This window comes from Oncorhynchus masou, chromosome 13 (assembly GCF_036934945.1).
Source record: "Oncorhynchus masou masou isolate Uvic2021 chromosome 13, UVic_Omas_1.1, whole genome shotgun sequence".
In the NCBI taxonomy this organism is placed as follows: Eukaryota; Metazoa; Chordata; class Actinopteri; order Salmoniformes; family Salmonidae; genus Oncorhynchus; species Oncorhynchus masou.
The window spans coordinates 39,115,439-39,138,670 of record NC_088224.1 but is presented as its reverse complement, the minus strand read 5'-3'; the positions used below and the strand labels follow the sequence as shown (position 1 = coordinate 39,138,670).

General features: G+C 43.9%; 2 protein-coding genes across 3 annotated transcripts in view; both read left to right on the top strand.

Moving 5' to 3' along the window:
* The first annotated feature begins 920 nt into the window (after positions 1 to 920).
* LOC135552284 (adenylate kinase 2, mitochondrial) lies at positions 921 to 6,156 on the top strand. 2 transcript variants are annotated; one of them, XM_064983815.1, is made up of 7 exons: positions 923 to 1,109; positions 2,465 to 2,590; positions 2,801 to 2,911; positions 3,118 to 3,212; positions 3,497 to 3,569; positions 4,334 to 4,538; positions 5,954 to 6,156. In XM_064983815.1, exons 1-7 carry the CDS (start codon positions 1,011 to 1,013, stop codon positions 5,959 to 5,961), a joined length of 717 nt encoding a protein of 238 aa, XP_064839887.1. In that variant the 5' UTR covers positions 923 to 1,010; the 3' UTR covers positions 5,962 to 6,156. The 2 variants fall into 2 exon arrangements, with proteins under 2 accessions (XP_064839886.1, XP_064839887.1); XM_064983814.1 differs by lacking the exon at positions 5,954 to 6,156 and having other exon boundaries at positions 921 to 1,109; positions 4,334 to 5,946.
* Positions 6,157 to 6,783: 627 nt separating this feature from the next.
* The window catches only part of LOC135552282 (E3 ubiquitin-protein ligase RNF19B-like), a 31,544-nt gene continuing 15,095 nt past the window's right edge, over positions 6,784 to 23,232 (top strand). Inside the window, 3 exon segments of the mRNA XM_064983812.1 lie at positions 6,784 to 7,120; positions 20,395 to 21,474; positions 21,477 to 21,729. Coding sequence (XP_064839884.1) covers positions 21,039 to 21,474; positions 21,477 to 21,729 — 689 coding nt within the window. The 5' untranslated portion in view covers positions 6,784 to 7,120; positions 20,395 to 21,038.

The window sequence follows — 23,232 nt, the reverse complement described above, 5'->3', positions numbered from 1 at the left end:
GACGTCCCAATGATCCCGTTTAGACTTTTAAACTGCAGTAGCCAGATGGGCATTGAACATGATTTAATAATTTCCACAGCTAATAGTTTCCTACCATTTGACTACTCATTCATTTCATTATAGAGTGAGCAAACGCCTATATTTAGACACAAATAACAATGTTAATAATAATTATTATTTATTTTTTTACCTTTATTTAACCAGGCAAGTCAGTTAAGACGGCCTGGGAACAGTGGTTTAACTGCCTGTTCAGGGGCAGAACGACAGATTTTGTCAGCTCGGGGGTTTGAACTCTCAACCTTGCGGTTACTAGTCCAACGCTCTAACCACTAGGCTACACTGCCTAGTGTATAGCGCCTAGTGCCTAGTGTATAGCGCTTTTCATTACAGAAAATAATCTCAAAGCACATAAAAAGCAAAACAAACAACTAATTTAAATTGAAATGCATCCAATTACAATTCAATATGTTTACACATGAATATTACAGTGGGTGCTAGTCCTTCATTGCCGAACATGTAGCACCCACCTATGTGAAACCATTGCAGCTGAAAATCGCACAAAAAGCAACTACATATTGGCAGTGGTTAAGAACAGTCTCTGAGTCTCTTCTGCCATCTCTGGACACATCATGCAGTACTTGTAATACTTCCCGACAGATGAAATAATAACAATAATAATAATTATTCATTCATAATTATAAGTATAATAACAATTATAAATAATAATAATGATAGAGGATTATGTAACTAATAACAATGTTCATTTTCATTTTGATGGTCCCTGACCAAAGAAGATTCATAATTGCATATGCAAAACCCGGATGTTATATCAAGAAATTTACTATTTCAGCAAATCGGTGTGTAGGACGCTTGACTGAGCCATCTAATGGCCAATGAGGTGGAAATATTTTCTGATAAAGAGAGGGTCATCCACGAAGAGGGCGGGGACACTTCCTTTCTTGGGCTAGGTAGCAGATAATAAAAGTGGTACAAGGACGACTGAAGTGAACATGGCCCCCAGCACGCAACGGAATGAAGCTGTGTCTGACGTAAAAAAGGGAATTCGGGCAATCCTGCTTGGACCCCCTGGTGCTGGGAAAGGAACACAGGTGAGTGAGTTATGCTAACTTGCTAAGGAAGTGTAGGAATGGGATACCACTTGGCCTACACTGCCAACCAACTAACTTCATACACCCTGTCCTGAAGTTAATTCTGAATTGGCTTGCATAGATGGCTATCTCTGCTAGCTTAACTAAGTCGCGTGTAATGAATTGAGTTGCTAGATCAGACGAATAAGGAAGTGTCATAAAAGTTGTAGCTAGCTCGCTAACCAGTTATGAGCGTCTGTCCATTGGAATGAAACTAATTCCCTCTTGGCTCCCACTATCTGGTGCTGGCAAATTTGACTGTTTGCCAAGGTGTTGCAAGCTCACAATGTGGTACTCGTCTCTGGAGTCGCATGCCAACCGTTTGTGTGAAGAGTCCTAAAGATAAGAGGGCCCTTTCAACGTCACATTGGGGACTGTATGCTAATCATACTCTCCAGCTGGCCAGCGCCAACTGCTTTCACTTGATCTAACCAGGTTCAATGAAAACGTGTTACCACTTGACTTCCCTGTCAAAAAGCTCAATGTAGTTCTTATTTTAATTTCTGGGGGTATGTGGTACAGGAGCGCAACAGCTTGTCCAGGGTTTTGTTAGAGGTAATTATGTCAGGTGTGTTTAGGCTGATCTGGAACAAAAGCTGGTACACCCTGCAGGTTCCCACGACCAGAGTTGGGGACTTCAGTATTTCCTTGAAGTTCTGTATCCATATCTGTCTCATGGCTATAGTGGCTGCATAGCCTTGTAAATATACACACTACGGTGTGTACGGAATAAATGTTATTTAGAATATATATATATATTCTTTTGCACAGGCTGGTACAAGTACTGTAGGGGCCTTTCAGACACACTTTTGGTCTAGCTTCGACTATCCCAACTACTTAGTCAGTCTCCTGGGGGTTTGGTCTTTTTCCCAGTTGTGGCACAACCTGAATCACATTGAAATGTAAAAACAAAATGGCAACATGATTATGTCCTTAACCACAGTTATGCATGTGCTATGAAGTTAGTTATTCAACACTTATTTTTGCTTTTCCAAAAGTGTCCCATGCCTTCCACACACATTCAGACATTAGTCTCATGTCATGTGTGGAGGTTATGTTCTGTAGCTGAAGGAATTTTGCGCTTTGACTGTACCCAAAATATAACAGCCAGCCATTTTACGATTCAGCACGACTTTAATGCTTTGACGGGCTCCCACTTGTTGTAGTAGTTTGCCAGGTTGGGAAGCGCCTATGTTTGGCCATACTCTTCTCCTCGGAGTTGCGATTTTGCGAAGTGACTACATAAATGCTACACCTTTTGCCCTTATAACATGAGGCTTGACGCCAATACCCACGCTCTCCCCCTCTCCTCCAAGGCTCCTCGGTTGGCAGAGCAGTACTGTGTGTGTCATCTGGCCACGGGGGACATGCTGAGGGCCATGGTGGCGTCTGGCTCTGTGCTCGGCAAGAGGCTCAAGGAGACCATGGATGCCGGGAAACTGGTAAGATGTGTAGTGTGTTTTCATGTGAGTTCTGAACATGTTTCTGTGTTCATTTTTTAAATAGGAATTAATCTTTTGTGTCACTGGTGCTGGAACTGAGTGGTAATCAGAGACCGGTTGACTTGGGCGTCTGTCCTATTTGTGTGCTCTTATGCATTTATTTTCACTGCTCATCACTCTGTGAATTTACTCCTGTCAAATGACTCATAGGTCAGTGATGAGATGGTGGTAGAACTCATAGAAAAGAACCTGGACACGCCTCCCTGTAAGAAGGGGTTCCTATTGGATGGATTCCCCCGCACAGTGAAACAAGCAGAGATGGTGAGGATTGGTTGGTGCCTGACTCCATTTTGCTGTCAATCCCCCAGAACAAAAGTTTGTCTTGATGTTAATCAAGCATAAGCAGTGGTAAACATCACGCAAAATGAATGTGGTGCGTGAACTACGTTTACCCTCCACTATACCATTGAGCATATGAACCTGTTTCCTCCCTGCTCCTATGTTTTATGACTCCCTCTGTCTTCTAGCTGGATGACTTGCTGGAGAAGCGCACAGAGAAGCTGGACTCTGTGATCGAGTTCTCCGTCAACGACTCCCTACTGGTGCGCAGAATCTGTGGCAGGTAGGACCAAATATTCTGCGGTGGTCTGAGCTAGTTATTATCAACCATTTGTTGGACAAATAATGTTGCAGAGCAATACCACCTCATCCACGACAAACAACGCTCTGTATTGAGGACACAGCTTCATAGAGGGGAAATGATGTACCTGTAGTCCATTCAAATGGTCACATCAGCATGTCAAAAAGGGGTTCTTTGTTTTTGCCATGGAGGTCTATAGTGTAAGTCTTTGAAGTGGGCCAAGGGCAGTGTGAGTGGAGGACTAACCTCCTCCTCTCCCCCCTCAGACTAATTCACCAGCCTAGTGGTCGCTCCTACCACGAGGAGTTCAACCCACCCAAAGAGCCAATGAAGGACGACGTAAGTATCTTGTCAACGGACGTCCCCCTCCCTGAGTCTGGAATTCCTACTTCTATTGTAGATCCCAATCTGCTAACTGGTGTTCAAATGCGTTTCTTGGTCAACTTGCACTTCAAAAGCGTGTGTTCAAGTTTAGTCAAACATGCACTTAACAAGTGTCTATGTTTGTAATCTGAGGAAAGCAGTGGCTCATTTGCATGCTGTCTTTCACAAGTGTTGTGAAACCCCTTAGCTAGGAGCTTCTGTACTAATGGCTCTGAGCTCTTGTTTCATTTGAGTCATTTAGAGATGTGTTTATCCAGTGCCTACATCTCATACATTTCCCCCCCCCCCTTCTCTGTACTAGTCCCACGTGGGAATTGAACCCACAACCCTATCGTTGCAATGCTCTACCAACTGAGACACATGGGACCGTTTCAGATGCTCAGTACAGATGGCTTTCAACATACACGAGGGGTTGTAATGTGTGTGGTGTACCCAGAGATGTAGCTCAGTGCTACTGGCTGGGAAATTTGACCCAGCTTCAAACCTTCACAAGCCCTTCTGTGTTCATCATAGCTCTGAGACTGGATAGGAGAGAATTTAATATGGCAGATGCATTTTCCCAACTTGAGGTCTAGGGGGCGCCATCACCATATTTCCGACATCGAGCCAAGTCTTTCAGATCTGAACTCAAAGGGGTGGGGGAAAAAGACCTGACCAGAGAAAGAAACCAAAATTGCCCTTTTCACCCATGAAATGTTTCCTCTCTCTGTCCCCGGCAGGTGACAGGGGAGCAGCTGATGCGCCGCAGCGACGACAATGCGCCCACGCTGCGCTCACGGCTGGAGGCCTACCACGGACAGACTGTGCCCCTGGTCAAATACTACAGTGCCCGCGGCCTTCACAAGGCAGTCGACGCTGGCCAGTCCCCCGACGTAGTCTTCTCCTCCATCCTCGCCGCCTTCTCCTCGGCCACAGCCGCCACCTGTAAAGACCTGGTGCTCTTCATCTAAGCTCCCGCTCCTATCATCTAGCTTTCCAACTTTCCTTTTTTAGTCTCTTTCACACTCGGGACTAGTCTGTGCTCTGTTCTCCTCCCCTTCTTTGTGTCTCAGCTCTCCACTTTCTTCATTCTGTGGTGGGGTGTCTCCCTTGTACTTGAACACGCTCCACTACTGGGACTTGAATAGACTTCTCCTGGAAACTACAGAGACTGGACTAGCTGGTTATAATGGAGTGTATAAGATGAGTGTAATTTCCCCTTGGGCCAGGTATACATATCAGTGGTAATCCAAATACATGTTCCTTTGTCACGTTCTTTGTAAACCAGTGTAGACGAACAGTGAAATGCTTACTTACGGGCCCTTCCCAATAATGCAGAGGGAAAAGAGAAATAACACAAGGAATAAATGCACAATTACTAACGTTAACTTTGCTATATAACACGTCTATTATAATGTAGCTTCATTGATGGTCCCTGTACTTGGATTAAATTAAGGAAGCAGTAGGGAATAGGGATGTGATTAGGAATGACTTACATTTCACCTGAATGTAATGAGTCCAGGATAGATGGCAGGGATAGCTAATGTCGTGCAATGTCAGAAGTCTACTCAGGAATTCATTATGAATGTATTGACTAATACTTTGACAGCTTGTGTGCTTTGGTTAGTGAAAGCATGCGACTTTTCTAGAGCATAGTCAAAGTACCTGTCATACAATGTACATTTAGTTCCCGTTAACCAATAACACTTTGTTCCTATTGATGTGACGTGTATATTCCACAATATGACTAGGCTACAGGAAAGGGCAAAGGAGACTCCTTTGCCCTTTCCTTTTTCCTGTCTCGATTTGTCCCTTCTCTGTAGACTGACTTCTCTCCTCTGACTGTGACTGCGTGACGTTCTCAGGGTCGTCGGATAACGATAGCGGTTGTATAATGTGATGCTATATTGGCCAGTCGGCTTGCTGTTTGAATTTTTCTAGCTTTGACTAGATAATGTTAGAGTATCAAAACAATGACGCCACTGCATTGAATGCTGCTTTAGTTCACATAGTCAAGTTTTCTACTGGCAAAATGATTGTTAATGTACTGCTAAGTCACCATTTGTAGTTCAGTGTTAATTTAAACTTATGTGAAGCCTAACGGCTGACGTGTTTGCTTGTTAAATGGTAATACATTAAGTTTTAGAAATGGCTGTTGGAAGCCTAATTGCACTATAGATGGACTGGATTGTTAAGTTGCACAAGGACCTGTAGATGTCCAAGGGAGCAACTTGTGACTGTAGCTATAGTTCTGCCTCATGCATCTTTGAATGACTCAACTCAGTATATTGTTAAAATGTTTGTGCATGTCTTTAAAATCTCCTGACTCTTTTTTTTTTTTTTTTTTTTTTTTCCCCCAGCTGTTTGAATCCCTGCTTCTCCAATCCTGGCAATGGAAACGAAGGAGGAAATGTTGTACTATAGCACTTCATTTTGGAATGTTGCTGGAGGATGAGGGAGCTCAATGTACTGCATTCTACAAGGAATAAGTGGAGCCATCTTGGAATTGACTATGATTATGTTACCCTTCTAATAAAATGAAGACACTGTTCTACAATCATGACATCATTTTGTAGCCTCCCTTTGTGCTAATTACTACCATTATAATGTTACTTGCTTCTAATGTAACACTCAACTGCCATTATCTCAATGTGAAGATAGTCATGGTTTACTTTGCATACTGGGTGGGCGTCTGTCTTTATGGAACATAATGCGTTCGCCTGTATAGTGGGTAATGTTCATACTTGTCAAATGTTTAATCACCTGGTCAGGAAAATCTCTAAATTATTAAAGACACTGATGTACTTTGAGACCATGAATCCAAGTACATTGCTCCAGCACTCAACTGCCTTGTTCGGGGGTGGCAGGTAGCCTAGTGGTTGGAGCATTGGACTTGAAACCGAAAGGTTTGCAAGATAGATTCTCAGAGGCCCCTGAACAAGGCAGTTTACCCACTGTTGCAATGAAGAGGAATTTGATCTTAACTGACTTGCCTAGTTGAATAAAGGTAAACAAATCTGAAGTTGGATGAAATTCGTCATCGACTGTGGTAAGCACTATCGTTAAGATTTTACTTATTTCTGGGACCTCTACACAAAATAATGTTCACGTTCCAGGTGATTTCATTCCACAAACAATAATGACATCAGTTTCCCTTCGTGAAGACCCAGTAAATGCATTTTCCAAATGTGACGTCACTACGGACGGGTGGGGTTTCCGTGTTCCATGTTGGTAGCCGCACAGGGTTTTCCTCCGTCAGAGAGCAAAGAAGCAAGCTGCGAAGATTATTCTGTTGCGCTCCAAATAGGGGACGGGGTCACAGCTGTATTGTATATTCAGTCTACACGCATATATATAGTCCATTGATATTTTAGGAATGGTTTCAGGTCGCGTATTGGCGGCTGAGATGAAATAGCCTAGACAAAACGAGGACTTCAACCCGCCCAAAGCAATCGATCAATGCGCATCGCCACTCACGGGAGAAGACTCACAACGGGTACCAGAAAACGGTCTCATACTACCCCGAGGTAAGAAAAGTCTGCCGTATTGGGCCTTGACACAAATTGCAACATGTTCAAGAGTTCGATTTTTACATATTTCATCATGCGTCTTGTGGTTTGGAATGTCATGTCGCTCAATAGCCTACTAGGCTACATTAAGGTTAGTAACCTATCGCTAACGGAAGTGTTAGTTTGCTACCTGGTAAGTTTATATGAACACTACATGACCAAAAGTATGTGGACACCTTCTCGTCGAACATCTCATTCCAAAATCATGGGCATTGATATGGAGCTGGTCCCCCTTTTGCTGCTATAACAGCCTCCAGTCTTCTGGGAAGGCCTTCCACTAGATGTTGGAACATTGCTGCAGGGACTTGCTTCCATTCAGCCAAGAGCATTAGTGATGTTTGGCGATTAGGCCTGGCTCCTAGTTGGTGTTCCAATTCATCCCAAAGGTATTTGATGGGGTTGAGGTCGGGCTTTGTGCAGGTCAGTCACGTTCTTCCACACCGATCTCGACAAACCATTTCCTGTATGGACCTCACTTTGTTCATGGGGGCATTGTCATGCTGAAACAGGAAAGGGCCTTCCCCAAACTGTTGCTACAAAGTTGGAAGCACAGAATCGTCTAGAATGTCATTGTATGCTGTAGAGTTCAGATTTCCCTTCACTGGAACTAAGGGGACTAGCCTAAACCATGAAAAACAGCCCCAGATCATTATTCCTCCTCCACCAAACTTTACAGTTGGCACTATGCATTGGGGCAGCTAGTGTTCTGGCAAAAACAGATTTGTCCGTCTGATTTCCAGATGGTGAAGTGTGATCCATCACTCCAGAGACCACGTTTCCACTGCTCCAATGTCCAATGGCTTTACAACACTCCAGCTGATGCTTGGCATTGCACATGGTGATCTTAGGCTTCTGCACGGAAAGCGGTACCGGAGCGCCTATTCTAGGACCAAAAGGCTCCTTAACAGCTTCTAACAATTAATTAAATGGCCACCCGGACTGTTTACCTTGACACCCCCCCCATATTTGTTTTTCGCTACTGCTACGTGCAGTGGCCAGGTTGGGCCACTGAAAATCTCGAGGTGGCTCACCAAAACCAAAGCCATAACTGAAATTCAGGAATTCTCTTATGCTGTTGTAGTATATAGGCTAGTTGAAAACTATGTCAATATGAGAGTTAGGGAATCGCATACTGATATACTTTGGTTTCTTATTTTACAGTTAATGTTACTATTTATCTGATGTGCATTGACTAGTATCGGTACAGTTAACATTTTGAGGTCCACAACAATCCTCTTTAAATGTGTTATTTATCTGTATAAATGTGTTTAGGCGATTCATTGTTCTTCAAATAGGCGAGTTGTCCTTTTCCTTAAAAATACAAATATACAGCTATAATTTGAAGGAGCACATTGATTGTAAGGAACACAACATATACTGGAAACACACCTACTTGAGTTGAAAAACATCACACAGAGGCCTCCAATTATTTTCAATACAGCTTTATTCGGCTGTTGCTGTGTCTTTTTTTGTAAACAAAAATATTATACAGTTGAAGTCAGAAGTTTACATACACCTTAACTGAGTTTAAATGTATTTGGCTTTTTCACAATTCCTGCCATTTAATCCAAGTAAAAAGTCTCTGTCTTAGGTCAGTTAGGATCACCACTTTATTTTACGAATGTGAAAAGTCACAATGATAGTAGAGAGAATTATTTATTTCTGCCCACACAATTTCTATAGGATTGAGGTCATGGCTTTGTGATGGCCACTCCAATACCTTGACTTTGTTGTCCTTAAGCCATTTTGCCACAACTTTGGAAGTATGCTTGGGGTCATTGTCCATTTGGAAGACCCATTTGTGGCCAACCTTTAACTTCCTGACTGATGTCTTGAGATGTTTCTTCCATATATCCACATAATTGTCCAACCTCATGATGCCATCTATTTTGTGAAGTGCACCAGTTCCTCCTGCAGCAAAGCACCACCACACCATGATGCTGCCACCCCTGTGCTTCACGGTTGGGATGGTGTTCTTCGGCTTGCAAGCCTCCCCCCTTTTTCCTCCAAACATAACAATGGTCATTATGGCCAAACAGTTTTATTTTCGTTTCATCAGACCAGAGGACATTTCTCCAAAAAGTACGCTCTTTGTCCCCATGTGCAGTTGCAAACCGTAGTCTGGCTTTTTTTATGGCGGTTTTGGAGCAGTGGCTTCTTCCTTGCTCAGCGGCCTTTCAGGTTAGGTTGATATAGGACTCGTTTTACTGTGGATATAGATAGTTTTGTACCTGTTTCCTCCAGCATCTTCACAAGGTCCTTTGCTGTTGTTCTGGGATTGATTTGCACTTTTCGCACCAAAGTACCTTCATCTCTAGGAGACAGAATTCGTCTCCTTCTCCTGGTATAACGGCAGCGTGGTCCCATGGTGTTTATACTTGCATACGTTTGTACAGATGAACGTGGTACCTTCAGGCATTTGGAAATTGCTCCCAAGGATGATCCAGACTTGTGGAGGTCTACAATTTATTTTTCTGAGGTCTTGGCTGATTTTCTTTTGATTTTCCTATGATGTAAAGCAAAGAGGCACTGAGTTTGAAGGTAGGCCTTGAAATACATCCACAGGTACACCTCCAATTGACTCAAATGATGTCAATTACCTTGCTTCTAACGCCATGACATAATTTTCTGGAATTTTCCCAGCTGTTTAAAGGCACAGTCAACTTAGTGTATGTAAACTTCTGACCCACTGGAATTGTGAGACAGTGAATTATATGTGAAATAATCTCTCTGTTAACAATTGTTGGAAAAATTACTTGTGTCATGCACAAAGTAGATGTCCTAACCAACTTGCCAAAATTATAGTTTGTTAACAAGACACTTGTGGAGTGGTTGAAAAACAAGTTTTAATGACTCCAACCTAAGTGTATGTAAACTTCTGTGGACTTCAACTGTATATGTCCAAAAATGAAAAACAAAACAAAAAAGCATAATCATGGACAACAATATACATTTTACTATAGCCTACTCATAGCCTATTCATATCCCTGCTTTAATAGGCTACATTCTTTTCAATACAGCTTTATTCACCTGTTGCTGTCTTTTTGTAAACAAACATATTATAGACTATGTCCAAAAACGGAAAAACAAAACAAAAAAAGCATTATCATGTACAATGTACATTTTACTATAGCCTAATCACAACCTATTCTTATCCCTGCTTTAAGGGCTACATTATTTTCAATACAGCTTTATTCGCCTGTTGCTGTCTCTTTTTTGGCAAACACATCCACAAAAATCAAGATTTATGGCCCTCGCCCTTCTTGACTCTACTCTTAACACCCCCAAATGGAGCAATCGCTCGTCACTCATTGTATTTCTCAAGACAGTCTTGATTAACTTTAGCACTGGAAAACTGTGCTCACATGCTGCAGTGCTCACAGGTAATGCAAAGTGCAATTCTGCAAAGTTTAAACATCTCGTGGAACACCTCCCTATATGGCCAAAGGAAGACTGTGAGCTCTATTAAACTGGTGTTTCCTAGCCACCAGTTTGCTTCCTATCAAGAATTCGCTTAAGCTGAGGGATCTCATGTTCCAGATCCTCCGTTGCTGCAGTTGTATTGTGAGGCAAATGGAAAACACTTAATTTTTCTCACAAAATGTGGGACTGCAGAGATTCAAGGCCTTGCATGATGACACACTTTACTGTAGAACATCTTCTCTTCACCTCAGAGAGAAGCACATCAACTATTGGGATGAATGAACCTGCCCCGAATGACTCCTTATCCGTGTTGACCTGTCTTTGAACTATTAGAGTGGGAATGTGATGCCCATCAAGCCTAGAGCTTGGTGTGATCTGACGCCCTGGACGGCCTGGAGGTCACAGTGTTATCCCAAATCTCATTCAAGCGAGAGCCCTCTCTATAACTGTTCAATGTGTCAGCAAGAGAATCAACAAGGGTAACAGCTGTGCCCAAATTGAGTTATGGGGACTGTAAACTATCTGACAGATGTTTTATCTCACCAAAAACATTGGTGAATGTTACAAGGAGGCTGACACACTGTAGATCTATTTGGGATAATTTGTAATATCGGCCTACAGACAATTCAGACTATTCAAACTCAACTACCAATAAACATGAATCAGAAGGCTTTATGTGATTATGTCATGACCCAGATAACATTACCCTCTTGCCACCCATTTCATTATCAGGGGCACTGTCATGCTGTCATAACTTCACCTATTGGTCCAGGAACGGGTTGAATAGCTCGAGCTGGGTCCTGCCTCGCTTGGTTGTTGACCTCTGGGACTGTTGTTGCTGCCTGTTCCGCACTTTTGTGCCGTGCTGCTGTCTGGTGTTCTTCACTGTGCTCTGTCACTGATGCTGCCTGTGCCAGTTCGTCGCCGTCATGTTCTGCCATGCGCTCTCGCTGCCTCTGTGCTGATGTTGCTTCCAGAGGAAGTTTGGAACTCTGTAGTGAGTGTTTCAACTGAGGACAGACAATCTTTATGCGCTACTCGCTTCAACCCTCGGCGGTCCCGTTCTGTGAGCACGGCAGAGCCGTTGTTGGTCCTAGACGTTTCCACTTCACAATAACAGCATTTACAGTTGACCGGGGCAGCTCTAGCAGGGCAGAAATGTGATGAACTGACTTGTTGGAAAGGTGGCATCCTATGACAGTGCAACGTTGAAAGTCACTGAGCTCTTCAGTAAGGTCATTCTACTGCCAATGCTTGTCTATGGAGATTGCATGGCTCTGTGCTCAAATATATACACCTGTCAGCAATGGGTGTGGCTGGAAAAAGCCAATTCCACTCATTTGAAGGGGTGTCCACATACCTTTGAATATATTGTGTATATATCTCATATTATTGTGCATGTTTTGACTGCTCCTCATTCTTGAGTATAAAACAAGTGCACAGTAATCTAACAGTGAGGCAAGGCTGATGATAGAGTACCATAGTACGTAACTACTGTGTGTTTCGTCTGTGTTTGTTTGTGTACATGCATGTTGCTACAGTAGCCTGTAGGAAGTGGTGAGCTACTGTTTAACACCTCTGAGCATTATTTGACATCTCTATTCCAAAATGCCCGTCATGTCGAATGCCCTCTCATTCTCAATTTCCTCCTCTCCCCTCTCACTCATGCGTTCCTTGTCCCACCACTCCCCTGTTTGTCCCGAAAGCATTATTGAGGCCAGGATATTAATATCATTCCATTGAGAGAGAGAGGAAAGAGGTGACGACATGCAACCATGAAAGCCTGGTATCCATCTGCTTGCTCTAGTTACCGTCTGTCTTCAACAACTAATAGAGAAGTCAACACTCACTACCCCACAACTATATTACCTCTATTTACTGGAAATGCTGACTTCATTTGTAGTCTCTGGTCCCACATACCAGAACTATTCTCGTAATCATAGTTTGTTAAGGCTGCTTCAGGTTACAGTCCACTGGAAGTCAGCCTAACAGTCAACCATACTAGGCCTATGTGACATACTGTATGTATCTCCACTCACATGCACTGTCCTCATTGACCATGTCTAACCTCCTTCTCTTTCTCCCTCAAATGACCCGGCCCCTCCCTGTCTTTCATACCCGCTGGTTGGTATGCCCTGGTCTGTGTTGGTGGATTGGGGCTCAGGGGGCTGTGGGGCTGGGACCTGGGTCTATTCTCTGCCGCTGTGACGCCTCCAGGCTTCACATTAAACATTCAACAACTCAGCAGTTTGCCTCCTGAATGCTCCTCTAATTATAGAACCTCGTAGCCTGACTCTCCCTTTTATCTCACTGAATCAGAGGGGCATTCATGCGTGTGTATATCTTATGCAACATATAAGTGTGTGTGTGTGTGTGTGTGTGTGTGTTTTTGTTTGACGATGTGTCAATGTGTGGATGACTGGGTGTATAAGTATGTGGGTGCATGGCGTGTGTGTTCGAGTGCTTGTAATGGGGTTATTCCAGGGTATTCCTGTTGTTTCATTTTGTTTGAAAAGGGATGCGAGACTGGCTGACAACTCCTCCCTGCCAGCTTCAGTTCTGAGGTAAATTCAGAGGAAAGTCTGGTTTCTCTAGGTGCTTCCACAGACTGTCTCTGGCTCTCAACCCCTTTTTAAAACTCCCACATCTTCCATTACCTTATAAAACCGATAGTGTGGGAGGGCTCCAAATGGCCTCCAAATGACCGCCAAACACTGTGAATCAGTAGGCAACCAGATAATGGCGCTTTTGGCTGAACAGAAGGACGTTTCCTTTTTAACCCAGTTTTCACATAGTCTCATCACATCACGACATGACTCAACTGGCCTGGTGTTTGGAGGAGGCAGCAGTCTTGGCCTGCCCAGCAGGTTAGCGAGACACGGCGATGGCCTCGTCACAGAGAGGGGAAGAGAGAGAGGAACGAGAGGAAGAGGTTGAGAGAGTCGTAGCCACAGGGGCAGTTCCCTCTGTTTCCTCCCTCCTATATTAACTTCTGCCAGGAGAGATTGAAAGATGTCGATAAAGAGAACAGCACACCAAGAGGCATCTCACCTGCCTCACGCTGCTGTCGCTACCTTCATTATTTTTATTTATTGTTTTTATTTAACCTTTATTTAACTAGGCAAGTCAGTTAAGAACAAATTATTACTTACAATGACGGCCTACCCCTGCCAAACCCTAACCCGGACAATGCTGGCCGCCAATTGTGCGCCGCCCTATGGGACTCCCACTCACGGCCGGTTGTGATACAGCCTGGAATTGAACCAGGGTCTGTAGTGATGCCTCTAGCACTGAGATGCATTGCCTCAGACTGCTGCGCCACTCGGGAGGCTCTTTATTAACCTGTTATTGCGCCCTTCTGCTCTAATGAATTTAGTCTATTAAACCAGTAAACCTGAGTCCACAGAGACCACCTGCTCTACCCAGAGACTCAGCCCAGAGACACAGGCCTCAGTCCTCAGTTAGAGCTCAGGGCTTACAGAGGGTTTAGGTAGTATCACTACAAACCAGCTAATTAGCTTACCAGCTCGTCTGCCTACCCCGCTGTCTGTCGGTCTTTGTAAACAACCACACAGTGACATGAATCAAATAGTTTTAATTACTTAGGCCTACTGGATCATAGAACTGTATCAGTAGCCTACTGGAGCATAGTACTGTATCAGAAGCCTACTGGAGTATAGTACTATATCAGAAGCCTACTGGTGTATAGTACTATATCAGTAGTCTACTGGAGTATAGTATGACATCAGAAGCCTACTGGAGTATAGTACTATATCAGAAGCCTACTGGTGTATAGTACTGTATCAGTAGTCTACTGGAGTATAGTATGATATCAGAAGCCTACTGGAGTATAGTACTATATCAGAAGCCTACCGGAGTATAGTACTGTATCAGTAGCCTACTGGAGTATAGTACTATATCAGAAGCCTACTGGAGTATGGTACTATATCAGTAGCCTACTGGAGTATAGTACTGTATCAGTAGCCTACTGGAGTATAGTACTGTATCAGTAGCCTACTGGAGTATAGTACTGTATCAGTAGCCAACTGGAGTAATGTATTTGCAGAGGCTTGTAAAGTGTAACCCCAAAACAGCTCTGCAACAGCAACAAATCAGCTCTGACTCAGCGGCTTGTGTAACAACTATCGGGTCTTTCAGTGGCACACCGGTATCATACCAAATTGACTTGCGTGCATAGAGGCAGTATGTAGGTTCATAGGGTTCCTTGGAAGGATGGAGGATCCTAAAGTACATAGACTGTACAGTTTCAGTGTCTTCCGGAAATAGAATTGCTGAGACGAGGCCAAACAAACTGAAAGCACAAACTGGCCCCACTTAATGTCCAAGAAGAGTAATGTCTCTGTCAAGAGGCTCTGCATACAGTTGACTCACCTTGCAGCAGCAAACATACCAATATCTGACATGTCCGAGAGGTTTTTAATTCAGAAGACAAGAAACTAGAGCTGCTTAGAGGCTAAATAAAATGTCATTAGTGTAATTGTACATCACAGCGAGAGATCGTGCGTGCGCGCGCGCGTGTGTGTGTGCGCGTGCGTGCGCGAGCAGCAGTCGAGTGGGAGGACAAGTGAGGGGGAAAAAGCGTGTGCCGATCACAGAATTTAGACCACTGAGTCTTCAGCCTGTTCATGCCCATCTGCCATGCCTCCTCACTCACTCTCATCCCTCTTTCTATTTATGTCTCTCTGTCTCTCTCTCTCTCAAGTCATGTAGGGGCTACATTCAATATATATCCCACTAAAATGATCCGAAAAGGTCTAACGTTTGGATACTAGATGCATCAAAACCCTTCCAAATATATTGTCACTTGACAAGAATACTTTCTTAATGCCAGAGATGACACATTTGCTAATGTAATGAAAGCTATATAATGCCATTTACACCGAACAGTAACTGAGTACAGCTCTAATAACCACACTGAGCAAAAAGTAAAAGATCCCAAAAATGTTCCAAATACTCACAAAAAGCTTATTTGGACACATTTTTTCACATCCCTGTTAATGAGCATTTCTCATTTTGCCAGGACAATCCATCCACCTGGGGGAAAATTGGCATGCTGACTGCAGGAATGGCCACCAGAGCTGTTGCCAGATAATTTAATGTTCATTTATCTACCATAAGCCGCCTCCGTCTTTTTAGAGAATTTGGCAATGCGTCCAACCGGCCTCACAAACGCAGACCACGTGTATGGCGTCATGTGGGCGAACGGCTTGCTGATGTCAACGTTCTGAACAGAGTGCCCCATGGTGGCGGTGTGGTTATGGTATGGGCAGGCATAAACTATGGACAACGAACACAATTGCATTTTATTGATGGCAATGTGAATGCGCAGAGATACCGTGATGATATCCTGAGGCCCGTTGTAGTGCCATTCATCCGCTGCCATCACCTCATGTTTCAGCATGATAATGCAAGGCCCCATGTCGCAAGGATCTGTACACAATTCTTAGAAGCTGAAAGTGTCCCAGTTTTTCCATGGCCTGCATACTCACCAGACATGTCACCCATTGAGCATGTGTGGGATGCTCTGGATTGACGGCAGCATGTTCCAGTTCCCGCCAATATCCAGAAACTTCGCACAGCCATTGAAGAGGACTGGGACAACGTTCCACAAGCCACAATCAACCGCCTGATCAACTCTATATGAAGCAGATGTCTCGCACTGCATGAGGCAAATGGTGGTCACACCAGATACTGACTGGTTTTTTGATCCACGCCCTACTTAAAAAAAAAGGTATCTGTGACCAACAGACTCATATCTGTATTCCCAGTCATGTGAAATGCATAGATTAGGGCCTAATTTCAACTGACTGATTTTCTTATATGAACTGTAACTCAGTAAAATATTTGAAATTGTTGCGTTTTATATATTTTTGTTCAGTATATATTGAAGGAGAGTTTTTGAACCAGATGAGGAATTTCTTTATGCTTTTTAACATTTTAATTTGTTACCAAAGGGAAAAAGGGCATTTTCATATGAGCTATTTCTCTTGAAAGCCTTTTACAGAATCATGCATGTTCCTTTACCTCTGAAAGGGAATCTCATAGGAGACATATGAACAGAATTATTTTCTGACAGTCAGTGTAGTACACTTTTACAGGGACAATCTATTTTGTCATCAAGTTCAGTTTGAAGTGACACGAATACACACACACACACACACACACACACACACACACACACACACACACACACACACACACACACACACACACACACACACACACACACACACACACACACACACACACTTGGGTGTACGGCAACTCTTACAGAGTCATGTAGACATAAAAAGGCACTCACGCAGGGCTATAGAAAGCTATCATCCACACACACACACACACACACACAGATTGCAATTATGTTTCATCATAGGAGAGTAGAGGCTAGTGCCAACCTGAGGGTACAGTCTTAGGGGAAAAAAGGTGCTATCTAGAACCTAAAAGGGTTCTTCGGCTGTCCCCGTAGGAGAACCTTTTGAAGAACCCTTTTTGATTCTAGATAGAACCTTTTTTGGTTCCCTTGTAGAACCCTTTCCACAGAGGGTTCTAGGGTTGGGAATTGCCAGGGACCTTACGATACAATGTTATCACAATACTTAGGTGCCGATCTGATATGTATTGTGATTCTCACGATTCTATATATATTGTGATTCAGTATTGTGATTTTTTTTTTGGGGGGGGGGTGCGATTCATTGTTCCATACATATTCCTGCAGAGGGACAGGAGAGAGCCATGAGACAACGAGTTTGGATGAGTCATAGAAATAAAAGTACAGAAAGCTAATTGGAAAAATATTGGAATTTTGTTGCAGGTACAGCAAACTAGCACAAAAATTATTTTGTGATTTTGTCAAAACGGTATGATATATCGTCAAAAATAATATCCCGATATGTAACTGTCTGTTTTTTTCCACCGTCACTCGAGGGTTCTACATGGAACAGAAAAGGGTACTCCCTGGAACCAAAAAGGATTCTCCTATTGGGACAGCCGAAAACCCTTTTGGAACCCTTTTATTCTAAGAGTGTATGATGAGAGAGCTATTACCACTTCTGCTGACTACATGACAAAAGTATGTTGACACCTGCTCATTGACCATCTCATTTCAAAATCATGGGAATTAATATGGAGTTGGCCCCCCCTTTGCTGCTATAACAGCTTCCACTCTTATGGGAAGGCTTTCCACTAGGTGTTGGAACATTGCTGTGGGGACTTGCTTCCATTCAGCCACAACAGTGTTAGTGTGGTCGGGCACTCATGTTGGGAGATAAGGCCTGGCTCGCAGTCGGTGTTCCAATTTATACCAAAGGTGTTTGATGGGGTTGAGATCAGGGCTCTGTGCAGGCCAGTCAAGTTCTTCCACACCGATCTCGACAAACCATTTCTGTATGGACCTCACTTTGTATACAGGGGCATTGTCATGCTAAAACAGGAAAGGGCCTTCCCCAAACTATTGCCACAAAGTTGGAAGCACAGAATCGTTTAGAATGTCATTGTATGCTGTAGCGTTCAGATATCCCTTCACTGGAACTAAGGGGCCTAGCCCAAATCATGAAAAACAGCCCCAGACCATTATTCCTCATCCACCAAACTTTACAGTTGGCACTAGCATTCGGGCAGGTAGCGTTCTCCTGACATCAGCCAAACCCAAATTCGTCCTTCGGACTGCCAGATGGTGAAGCGTGATTCATCACTCCAAAGAACGCATTTCTGCTCCTCCAGAGTACAATGGCGCCGTGCTTTACACCACATCTGCCAACGCTCGGCATTGTGCTCGGTAATCTTAAGCTTGTGTGATGCTGCTTGGCCATGGAACCCATTTCATGAAGCTCCCGACGAACAGTTCTTGTGTTGACGTTGCTTCCAAAGGCAGTTTGGAACTCGGTAGTGAGTGTTGCAACCGAGGACAGACCATTTTTACATGCTTCAGCCTTCGGCGGTCCCGTTCTGCGAGCTTGTGTGGCCTACCACTTCACGGAATAGCCGTTGTTGCTCCTTGACGTTTCCATTTCACAATAACAGCACTTACAGTTGACCTGGGCAGTTCTCGCAGAGCAGAAATATGACGAACTGACTTGTTTGTCTATGGAGACTTCACAGCTGTGTGCTCGATTTTATACTGTGTCCGAAATAGCCGAATCCACTAATTTGAAGGGGTGTCCACATACCTTTTGTAGATATAGTGTATATAAATTGCCATTATTTTTATACTCCGTAGCTATCCATGATTCAACAGTGGCCCTTTCACTTCACCCGCCAGCCAAGCAGATCAGGGAGGGAACAGGCACCATGGTTACTGCACTGCTGCTGGGATAACATAGAATGTTTATTTCCACCTCATCGCGTGTGTGTGTGTGTGTGTGTGTGTGTGTGTGTGTACGTACGTCTGTAACGTGGTGGAAATCTACTACAGTTTCATCAATATGTTTCAATGTTCTTCTTTCAACACAACCTGGTGTGATAGCGTCAGACAAAGGCTACAGGCTATCACTACCGGTCAACCTGTCTTAACTGTGGCTATTGGCTGTTATTAAGGGCTGTGCAAGGCAAGAGAGCAAGCAAACAGACAACATCCAGTTCTTTCAGCCAAGGTCTCTTATCGATTGGTGCTGCTATCTGTCAGTCACTGACCCAATAGTATTTCAATCAATCATGGCTAGCTACATGCAGTATCTATGTTAGCCCAGCCCTTTCCCATATACCTGTCTGTCAACAAGGGCTGAAGTCTGATGTTTTATGACTCATACTGGTTGATCCTCTGTCTGTGTCTGTCTCTCAGCCTCCTGCACTCAAAGGCTACTACTGGAATCATAATCAGATTTGCCTTGTCGTAGACCTTGTCATAGACCAGGCATTCTTTAGCATTAGGAAAACAGGCCAGAACACAGTAATGACGCTGTTATGACTCAGTGTGTGTGTGCTTAGACAGTGGGTATATATAGGCTACCTTAAAGAGAGGGGCACAGATTCTGAATGTCAACCCTCATAACCCTCCCTCTGATTCTCTCTTGCCCTTTTCTCTTATCTTAGCATAACATTACTTTCGACACACACACACACACACACACACACACACTCTCACCTATAACACTGTGTCAATACACACATACATTAATCAGTGCTATATTTACCAGTGTCTTCATTATATATATATATATATATATATATATATATATATATATATATATATATATATATGAGTAAATGACAAGAGTACATGTGTTACTTGTGTGTGTGTGTCAGTGCATACATAAGTGCCACAGTCACTGAGTGGGTCGCTGTTTGCTCGGCTCCTAGTGCGCATCGTCATGGCAACCGCAGTAGAAGCGCAGTGTGAAGTGGAGAGCAGCTTGCGACGTGTGTGTGTGTGTGAGAGAGAGAGGGTTTCATATTGACGGAGAGAGACAAAGGAGAAGAGCGGATGAGAGAAAGAGAAGGAATGAGAGGATAAATAATATAGGAGCTAAATGGACGGATGAATAAGTTTGCTTCCTCTTCAAGACACATTATGTCATCATCATTAGTAAGTAAAAAAAAAAAAGTATTTCACTTTCCAAATGGCTGTATCTTATGAGTGTGAGTCATAAAGCATGTCTTTATCAGTGATTATGCCAGGTGTGTATGTGTGTGCATAGTGTAATGAATTTATTCTTCCTGACTATCTGCGCCAAGACTTAATAGTGAAGTAATAACAGCGAGAATGAGGAAGGAGGGGAGAGGTGTGTCATACTGAGCATGCTCCCTGTGCTCTCTGCTCAGCTAACTTCCTGTTCTCTTCTTCCTCCTCACAGACAGTTGATTGAGAGAGTGAGAGACACACACAGAAGAGAAGAGGAGAAGAAAAGTGAGAAAAAGGACTACAGAAGAAAATTGGACCAGAGCAAAACCACCAAGAAGGATTTAAGACATTTTGAATAACCCCCAAAAGTTGTTCTATACATTTTACAACGTTCCTCAATGTTTTTTTTTCCACCTCGTTTGAATTGAGAACCATTTACTAAGGAGTGACAGTGACGTTTCCTGTTGTATTCATTCTCCTCTTTGTGGTTTACAGTAACAGTTTACTGTAATTTTGGACCCCTATGTTGGTTTGGACGAAAGCACACCTGTGACTTTTCTCACATTCTTGATTTGGAGCAACTGAGTGTGAGAGGTGTGAAAGCCAGCGGGAGGGAAGGGGAATTTTGGCTATTTGTGTCTTTCTCTTTCTCTTTTGTCTTCTCACCTATCGTTCCATTTGTGGGTTTAAGAGGAAGAGGGAAAAGGGTTTACAACTGGGTATCAGAGACATTCCGTTCTGGTTTCACCCGAGCACAAGTACTCCCGTGTGTGAGTGTGTTTGTGTTAGTGTGTGTGAGGCAAGCTTCCTCACGGTGATATAAGACTAATAAGGGCGGAAAAGGAAAGAAGCTTCCGTGTGTCACTTTCTGGGAAAATGGGATCGGAAAAGGACTCGGAATCCCCCCACTCCTCGGTGAGCGGCATTCCCAACCCCAAATGCCGGGCACCGAGAAAACGCCAAGGACGCATCTCCTTCCACAGCCTCTTCCACAGCAAACGGGGTTCCCGGAGCGCCAAAGCAGGGGCAGCCACCCCTTTATCCCAGCTCCACAACCAACAGCATCAACAACAGCAACTCTCCCCCCTTGTTCCCCCTGTAGTCCCTTCCACCCCCACACCCGACCCAGCCCCGACCAACACCGCCACGGACGTTCCCCAGGGCCCAGCCACCGCTCAGACCTCCACCCCAGCAGAGCCCCTCTCTTCCAGCCGGACCTCCCTGGGTCCCCCCCAGTCCTCCAGCTCCACCACCTCCAGCTCCTCTCCTCCAGCAGACTTCCTGGAGTGCCCCCTGTGCCTGGTGTCCCAGCCCCCGAACAGCTCCCCGAGCTGCTGGGCTGCAGCCACCGCTCCTGCCTGTGTTGCCTGCGCCAGTACCTGCGCATCGAGATCACGGAGAGCCGCGTCCATCTCAGCTGCCCCGAGTGCTCGGAGCGCCTGGCGCCTCATCAGGTGGCGGACATCTTGGGCGACGCAGCCCTGCTGGAGAAGTATGAGGAGTTCCTGCTGCGACGCTGCCTGGCCTCCGACCCGGACTGCCGCTGGTGTCCCGCGCCCGACTGCGGGTAAGAATCAACTCTCATTGTTTCCTGGCCTTAACCTTAATCTGAACCTGGGTGTAAACCTGAACCGTAAGCCTAGCCATGCAGGAAGGGGTGGAAGAACCTTCAAGCTCTTTCTGACCACAAATAGGATTTCAACCCCTAACCCCGAACTTAAACCTTACCTTTACCTAACACTAACGTTTTATAGCAGATTCATGCTTTGAAAGCATTGTTCTGTCAATTATATCATAAGTTCGAGGCTGATTGTCGTAAACTGGAATGACCTAGAGTATTATAACAAGCTTTATTGGCTCTGGCAGAGGTGACAGTTGGCACTCTGAGGGTGAAAGGAAAGTTTTATAGCCTAGAATTTTCTAAGTGGGTTAGAATGTCAGGCTATTATGTGGTTACAAGGGAATGACAATGCTCAGAGGCTGATCGTTTAATGTGATATGGGGAAATTTCTGATGAGCTGGTATGAGCATGTTTTGTGTGTTTGTGTATGTGTGCCACACGCATGTGTGTGTGTGTGTGTTTGTGTTTGTGGGAGGGAAAGCACAGAATCTCTATGATGTTTATATTCGAAGGAAACATGTCTGTTTGATAGTGTGAATCCTGTCAGACAGAGGGGAAGGACCTAGACAGTGGGCTGGACTATAGATGACCTACATTCTAAAGAAACCAGAGTGACTCAATACACTATCATTCCCTCCCTACAGTCCTACCATGGAAATGTCTAGTGTGGTTTGGGCCACCTAGAGTGGAGGTTTCCAAAGCAGTACATTGTGTGTGTGGGTGTGTGAAGAGTGCAGATTCCATACACACATAATGGTACTAATTAGAGGTTGACCGATTATGATTTTTCAATACCGATATCGATTATTGGAGGACTAAACAAAGCCCTTACCGATTAATCTGCCATTTTTTGTACATTTATTTTTTATTTATTTGTAATAATGACAATTACAACAATACTGAATGAACACTTATTTTAACTCAATATAATACAACAATAATATCAATTTAGCCTCAAATAAATAATGAAACATGTTCAATTTGGTTTAAATAATGCAAAAACAAAGTGTTGGAGAAGAAAGTAAAAGTGCAATATGTGCCATGTAAGAAAGCTAACGTTTCAGTTCCTTGCACAGAACATGAGAACATATGAAGCTGGTGGCTCTTTTTAACATGAGTCTTCAATATTCCCAGGTAAGAAGTTTTAGGTTGTAGTTATTATAGGAATTATAGGACTATTTCTCTCTATATGATTTGTATTTCATATACCTTTGAATATTGGATGTTCTTATAGGCACTTTAGTATTGCCAGTGTAACAGTATAGCTTCCGTACCTCTCCTCGCTCCTACCTGGGCTTGAACCATGAACACATCGACAACAGCCACCCTCGAAGCAGCGTTACCCATGCAGAGCAAGGGGAACAACCACTCCAAGTCTCAGAGCGAGTGACGTTTTTAACGCTATTAGCGCGCACCCCGCTAACTAGCTAGTGATTTCACATCGGTTAC